Source organism: Drosophila pseudoobscura, chromosome X, assembly GCF_009870125.1.
Source record: "Drosophila pseudoobscura strain MV-25-SWS-2005 chromosome X, UCI_Dpse_MV25, whole genome shotgun sequence".
NCBI lineage: Eukaryota > Metazoa > Arthropoda > Insecta > Diptera > Drosophilidae > Drosophila > Drosophila pseudoobscura.
Genome location: NC_046683.1, coordinates 64,606,365 through 64,614,421, shown reverse-complemented (window position 1 = coordinate 64,614,421; position 8,057 = coordinate 64,606,365). Strand labels below are relative to the sequence as shown.

The 8,057-nt window shown below is 44.0% G+C and overlaps 1 protein-coding gene across 1 annotated transcript; it reads left to right on the top strand.

The window, feature by feature from the left end:
• Positions 1-5,757: 5,757 nt before the first annotated feature.
• On the top strand, positions 5,758-7,100 carry LOC26533235 (long non-coding RNA:CR43337). Its single transcript, XM_033383874.1, is given in 3 exon segments — positions 5,758-6,465; positions 6,677-6,717; positions 6,719-7,100. Coding segments are annotated over 3 exon segments (417 nt in total). The 5' UTR covers positions 5,758-6,326; the 3' UTR covers positions 6,956-7,100.
• The last annotated feature ends 957 nt before the right edge of the window (positions 7,101-8,057 follow it).

The window sequence follows — 8,057 nt, the reverse complement described above, 5'->3', positions numbered from 1 at the left end:
TAATTTTGGAGGGTAGCACGATAATTACGGAATAGTACTAGATGTGGGAGATAATGATGGTGTTGCTGATATGCTTAGAAATAGGGGCTAATGCTAGGAAAAGCTGAACCTTGGAAAATGGAAACTAATTTTGCATTGGTTTTATAATAATTACAGAGAATTTGAGCATGGCTATGATGCTGAAACTGATCTGAAACTGTCTACGAATATCATAGTGACTTGGAAATACTAATTAATTGGCTTGCAACTGACTTAGAAGAGTAGAACTGAAGTTTAATCGCATGGGAATTGAAACAGATCTATAATTATATCAGGTAGCTCTAAAATATTCCAAGAAAATCTATGTTTGGGCTTTAACAAACTGGTTCTGGCGAGTCTAGGAGTATTACAATAACTTGATCTTAGATAACTGAAAGTGTTTTGATATAATTTCAATTGTGTAGAGCTCTTCGAATGGCAAACCTTTCAACTATTTGCTTACATTTTGCATTATTTGTGAAAACAAGGAAGTAATCTATCGTCTATACATGATTCCTTACAGAAAAAACTGCCAAACTTGGTTGCAGTAGGCATCACATTAACAACCGACAGGAAACTTCAAATTGAGGTTTAAATCTAGAGGGACTTTGGATTAAATTGATGAGTATATTGCTAATAAATGAGTAGTTGAGTGACTCTACCATAAATATTTATTGTTCCAGTCTCGGCTGACAAAGTTTGATGTCAAAATCAGTTACATCGGAGTGATCGAAAGGAAATGAAGTTCTTTCTGTTCCTCTGGACAAGCCCGACTTACGGCCGAAGCTCGCCCAGCGGTAATACACCTATTTTGTGCACAGTGTAAAGACCGACACACACGCATACGATCAAAAGCAGCCCAAAAAATAACAACAAAAAATCTGAAAAAAAGAGGAAGAAGCACAAATTCCTGTGGCAGGGGCGAGTATGGGGCAAGGTAAGAGGGGACTAGCATACACATACAAAGAAAGGAGAATGAGGAATGGGGAATGGTTGAATGGGGAAAGGGGCAAGGGGAGGGGAATGGGGCATGGGGTATGGGGAGCTAGTTACGCATACAGGGAAACGCACAGCCGAAACAGAACGACCAGAACCAGTCAGTGTGCCATATGAAATATGTAACATCCAAGCCCATATCACAACCGACGACGGCTCACCGACACAGAGATACAGATACGGATACTAGGAGTGTGTGTGTGTGTGTGAGAGGGCTCTCATGTGGTGTGAATGCCTGTGTGTTTGTGTGTGTGTGTGTGTGTGCTGAGTGGCATGGGGGCAAAATTTTCTCCGAGTAGGCATGAAATTGAAAATGAATTTCAAATCAAACCAAAAAGTACTTGCAATTAAAATAAATATTAATTAATTTTTCAATTGACAAATTTGATCAGACCTAAGGAAATGTATCCGAAAATAACCATATTGAATGGAAAAATCACCAGTCAGGGCTGTGAAGCGGGGAGGAAAGAAAAGAAAGCAGCTCTATAAGAACCCGTTACTTTTAGGGGTTTCCGAGGGAATCCCATTCGAGTTCTTTCGATCCAATTATGAATTTGATCCTAAATGTTTCGAGTTAATTAAACGCTTTAATAATAGTCCACGTGCTATTGCTGACGTAAGGGTCGGTCGACAACGACAACGACAACGACAACGACAACGGCCGCGACAGCGACAGCGACAGCAGCGACGCATAGGGGCGTGCACAACATCCCAATACCAATCCACATGCCCCCGCACACAGATACAATATGGTTTTTAGTGGTATTTAACTTATTTTTTCGGAGCATTTCTCACACACCGCACAAATACACGCTCGGAAAGCAACCCAAGACTCTCTGACAAAAATTTTGCGAAATTTCTTCTCAATTTTTCAAGAAATTTTATAACTAAATCGGTATAAACCCCATATTTTTACCACAAATAGATCCCAAAAAGATTTCCCTAAAGCACATCCTGCGGAAGGAATTCTCCTGCTTTCGATCTACGTTCCTTTCGGATTCTTTGAAAATTTAACTTTTGGAGAGCGCATCACGTGGTCAGCTCTCCACAAGGCCTCACGTTACCCCCCTCCCCCACCAACCCCTCCACGCCACGCCAAAAACCCCACTCTCCCACACACACACACTAGCACACTCGACAGAGAGAGAGAGAGAGAGCACCCGAAATTAGCAATAATCGGCAGCCGAAAGCAAAAATTAACAACAAATAAAACAACAGCGGAAAAAAAAGCGCAAAGGCAAATACAAAATGGCCGCCAGGTGTAGAAATTCATTGACGTGTTCCATTCCAGCCATCTTTTCGCCCACTCCAGGGCCCTGAAATCGCATCTTTCGAATCGAATCCAAAACCATTCATGATCATCCATCGTTCATAGACATGGCGCCATGCTGGCGATAGTAAACGCATACAAAATGGCGTCTATGTGAGCTTCTAGAGCCGATAGTTTCCATTTTCATATTTCCAAGAGTTTCCCCCCTCCATTTTTCCAAGCGACACTTGAGCTCTTTGAAACTTGAATCAATTGGATAGCCATCATAGTAATGATGGTCTCTTTAATTCAATAATTTATATAGATATATCGAATAAATTATACATATGTATATGTATTCCTCTAAAAACTATCAATTGGATGGCACTAAGAGTTTAACGAATTAGTTTATTCTTATTGTCGGAAATTGTTCGAAAAGACAATCAGACATCCCTTCGTAAGGCTCCCTCTCATCATCGGTGAGCTCTAAAGGAAGTAGATTAGGCAGATTCCTTCTTCCAAATGATTTCTATTACACATATTTCTCATTTAATTAACGCATAATCAAATAATGTGAAATTTCCTGAATGAATGAACCCTTAAAAGGATATGAAAGGTTTCTTATATAAATCTTAAGAAATTCAATTTGGGAAAATGCATGATCTTGTTACCATTTCCCCATGGAGCAATCAATCAAAACTCTTTGGCTTTGCTCTTCAGAGTTGCAATTTCAACTACTCTGTACTTCTGTATTCTTCTAATTCCAGAAAGTAGATACATCTCTCGACTTTCAATATTTTATAACATCAATCAGATTATTTCTGGTCTTGCAGAGTTACAGGTTATTGTCGTAAAAATGTGACAAATTCGAGTCATATTCATAACCATGAAACAATTATAATTAGTAAAAATCTGTTGTGGCAACGAGGGCAAATTAAATTGGATTGCAAGTGTCGAAAGAGTGAGGCATAGTTGGCCGCATAGTTACATCGATTAGGCATTTAATCAATTTTGACCTCAATTATTGGCATTCTGCATGCAACTGCTGCGGCTGCCCCCCCTCTGTCATGTGCAACACACTGCATTTGCATCCGAAAGATACAAACATCAAACATCAACCATGGACCGACCAGCGACCGGCAACCGGCGACAACCTCCATTAAAATGCCCCACTAACTGCATTCCAAGAATTTATAAGTCAAAGATCGAATGTGCTCCGCTCAAACGATAGTGTCCCTGCCCTGCCCCTGCCCCTGCCCCAGCCCCGGCCACTTGCATCATCATCATCATCATCATCAGCCAGATGCATTGTGTCTATAGTTGAGGCTGAAGCAGAGGCTGGGACTACGAATGGGACTGGCACTGGGACTGGGACTGGGACTGGAGCTGTGTGTCCAGGGCCACCGCCAGCGATCAACAGCAGACAACAAAGACTCAAATTGAATAAATAAAGCGCAAGATTTATGCATACAAAATTAATAAATTGAAATATATGTACAATAAGTATTAGGCGCCAACAATAAGTCGTTCCAAAGGGGAGGCGATTGCAAGTGCATCGAGCATTTAATTTTTATGCGCCCTCTGCCCAACTTTGGTTCTGGTTCTGTGGTTGTGGGGGACTTTGACTCCGACTCCGACTACGGCTACGACTACGACTACGGCTATGGAGTGCAGTGCTTGAGTTTATCAGTGGCCTAGGGCCCAAACCAACAAAGGGGGGAGATTAACACAAACACAGATACACACCCCGGGCCGATGCAGATGCAGAGATACACACGGAGAAACCAAAGAATTACAGTGCGAGAAACCAGATATGAATTATGTGCGATAAGAGCAAAGTGCATTGGTGTCAAAAAGGAAAAAAAAACACAAGAATGGAATGGAGTGGAGTGGACGCAGCCACGTAGCCACGAAGCCACGATGCAGCAACGAACTCCACATACTCTCGATGATCTATGGTACTAGTATGGCAGGTGACGAGAGATTTACGATGGCTTGAAGGGAGCCACAAGAGCAGATAACCCGGGCATAAAGGCATCCCCTAGAGGATCCCCTGGGATCCCAAGGAATATGTTGACCTTTGTAGGCCTTTGCAGTTTCTGAGATAATGCCACACGATTCTAGAAGGTGCGATTCCCCTTGGAGTCCGACGTGGTACCATTTGAAGCATAGGAAACTTCTTTTATCTGCTAAGGATAGAAGGTTCTGAATAAAACATGCCTAAGCCATAATAAAGATTCACCATTAGTTCGCCATTGGATGTTCCTAAAGGATTCATTAATTTCATTCCTATTATTACATATCCCAAGGATATGCCGATGTACCCTTTTGAACGTTAGGGTATTCCAAATAAGAATGGAGAGCGTGTCTGTGTGGGGAAAAGGTATCTGTATCTGTGTCTGTGTGTTGTGTTGTGGCTTTTGGAGTGGCGGAGTGATGAAATGTGCAGTGCCAGACCAACAGCAGCAGCAGCAGAGACACCAGCAGCAGCAGTAACCGCAGCAGAGGCAAGTTTTATGAATGAATGAATGCAACTGCAACGGCGACGACGACGGCGACGGCGACGGCGACGGACGGGGCCTGGGATCTGCTGCCGAGCTGCAGAGTGGCTTGTGAATGGCAACGGTCGACAGTCGGCGGCAGAGATCGAACTATTGTAATTACTACGAGATTATGCAAAATGCATATGCAATTAGTTGCAACTCTCTGTGCCCCAGCCGCAGACTGCACCTCCCCCCCCCGCAGTGCCACAGCCTCCCCCGTCAGAGGCACAGCCAGACGCCCTCCTTCCTCCCGCTCCGTGTCGCTGCATCTGCATCTGTCTGAGTCATGGGGCAACTGGTTTGACTTGACTTGCGGCCTGAGAACAAGTACAAGTCTGAGTGCGAGTGTGAGTACGAGTGTGAGTACGAGTGCGAGTCTGAGTGCAACTATGAGTACTTGCTGCAGATATGAACTCATTCGATTGGAATGTCCATGTCGCCCCGATGATGACGAACTCTCCATAGTGTCTGAGGATTGTGCAATTGCCCCAACCTGTTTGCCACTTGGATATATGTACACACATACTCGTACGTATCTTTCAGATGCGATTGCAGAGTGCAAACGAGCATCTTGTAAATTTGCAGATTGCAGATTGCAGATTGAAAAGATGTATCTTCTAGATTTCAATTGAAAAGAAGTCTTCTAGAAGTAGATTGAGAAGGAAATCATTTTGGAACCATTTCGATGTGCAAATTGAAAATAGCTTCCTTTAAGATGAAGATGAAGGATGAAGGATGAATAATAGTATCTTTCGGATGCACATGAACTACTCGTATCTTTCAGATGCAGATGGAACCCCTCCTGGACCACTTCTGGAACCTCAATCAAACTCAAATTTGATGGTCCCATGGTCGGTCTTCCCCTCGTTTGTCCGACATAAACATGAACATTCCATTCGATTCCATTCGATTCCATTCAATTCCTTTTGTCCGAGAGTAAGGAGGCAGGGAAATCGAGATCAATGCCGGTCAATAATGAAACGACCGAGACGCCGAATGCCATCAATATGGAAAAGAATAAAATTTCTGTCCTATCAGTCCCCCTCCACGCCACTCACGGGAGGGGGAGAGGTAGAGGGAGAACTGATAATAATGTCGCCTGCGAGAAATTCCTTTAGCGGCATTTAAGGCCACTTAATTATGCCCCCATCCCCCCTTCCCCACCACCCATAAGAAAATAAAAAGAACCCAATCCGAAATTCCAGGAATTTCGTTCGACTTTGACTCTTGTTAAATATCCAAACTGCTGTATTTGTACATGTCGTCAGTCAGTCCTCGCACCGCACCGCACCACACCTTCTTCGTTGCCGTTCCCCCCTGCCACTGCATCTGTGGCAACTGCATCATCCACTCCTCGTTGCTGTAGTTTTTTATGGCCCTGGCCTATGATGGGGATGGGATGGGATGGGCTCTACCAATTGCCAATTCCCGAGCGGAAGGGAGACGAGACTCTTCGCCGGACATCATAATCCCATGCCCAGAGAGATTGCAGTCGAGATCCAAGCTTCTTCCAGCGTTCGATGAACCAATTAGATCAAACAACTTGCACCAAAGCAGCAGCAATACACACAGATACCCACACACACACACACAGCGAGATACTGGGTGCAACAATACAACAACAAGGGAGATGAAAGGAGGTTCGCTTCAGGGATCGAAGCTTTAGATACTCTTGCAGATCATTAACTCGTATGGAAGATCGCATATGGAATCGTTTGTTCAAAGATCTGTTTGTTTTCGATCCGATCCTATCTTCTAAAAGTACCGTCTTGGTAGGGCCGATCAGGTACATAAGCTTATGTGCCTATATACCACAGATCTGTTACGAATCGTATATACCCACTGCAAAGGGTATGCAAACAAAGAGGAGGGAGAAGAATTCTTTACGTACCTCGCTCCGGTGCACGGTGGACGGTCATCAAGTCAGCTCGTTCAACATTCAAGAGGCATCGATGATAATATTCATTCATTTGATCAAACCGCCGACGATGTTGTCGACGACCAAGACGACTTTCATTATGCCCTCTTCTCCTCGGTATCCACCTCAGCCTCCTTCTCTTACTCCTCCTCCTCCTGCTGTTGCTGTTGCTTCTTCTTGGCCCTGGCTCTAAAGCCATTGGGCCAGGCCTGGGCGGCCGCCCAAAACTAAATTCAGCACTGAGGCTGAGGGGAAATAAGAAAACATATTGCCAAAGTAGCAGCTACAGCAAAACCAGCAAGTCCAATATCAACAACAACATAAAAAGAATCTCAACAGCAGCAAGATGGGTCTCAGAGTCTCAGAGAAGATTCAATTGGATGCATATATGGATTGGATATATATGGATTGACTTCAAGACATATTGGATGAGCCAAACGGAGCCTTTTTTCGCTATCTTTTCTTCTTTGATCCTTGAACCTCCCAAAACTGATCTATCAGATGATATATATACCGAAGATCCACAGCTAGATCCTTTATTTTTCTTAACTAGTGAAATTGAACACCAAAATGGATGAAAAAAATATGATTAAAGCTATCAAAAAAGATATTCCCAGCATAGAAGGATACTTGGGCAGCAAGGAAGCATCCTGTGAGAGGAAGATTATACCAGCCTCCATTTCCTTTCAAATTGGGAGATTCCAGTGTCGTATCCTTCCTTTGGGTTACATCCCACAGACCCCCCTTCCCACCATTGATCCACCAAAAACATACCACCATTTCCTATATAGATTTTCTCTCAGTGCACACAATCGACACATTCACTTATAGGTCTCTCAAAATCGATGAGAAAAAGGAATATGTTGAACGGGTGGCGGTGGCAGCGGCGGCGGCGTTCGGTTGTAGCACGGCTCAAAACTGCTGTCCGCTTGTCCGCCCATGCCACAGCACACACACACACACACACACGCACACACACATGGACACATTGAGAGAGTGCATATGTATGCAGACGAAGCAAAGACCTCTTTTTAATGTATTGCAATTCCAAGAATTTAGGAAGAGGAACGTGAGAAACTTTGTTTTTGTTATTTTCTTTTCTTTGCATTTCATTTCAAGATACGATGCCGATCTCCGTGTCTCGCCCCCGTCTCTTTCCCCCCTTCCCTCTCACCATTTCTCTATCACTCTCTCGCTCTCGCTCTCGCTCTTTCTGTCTGTTTACCTCGCCAGAGTCCAGGTTTTTCGGAGGCGTCGGCAGTCGGCAGCCGGCAGGCAGGGCCTGGAATGAGGTTATGCGGAGTGGTTCGGTTCGGTTCGGAGCGAAGCCCGA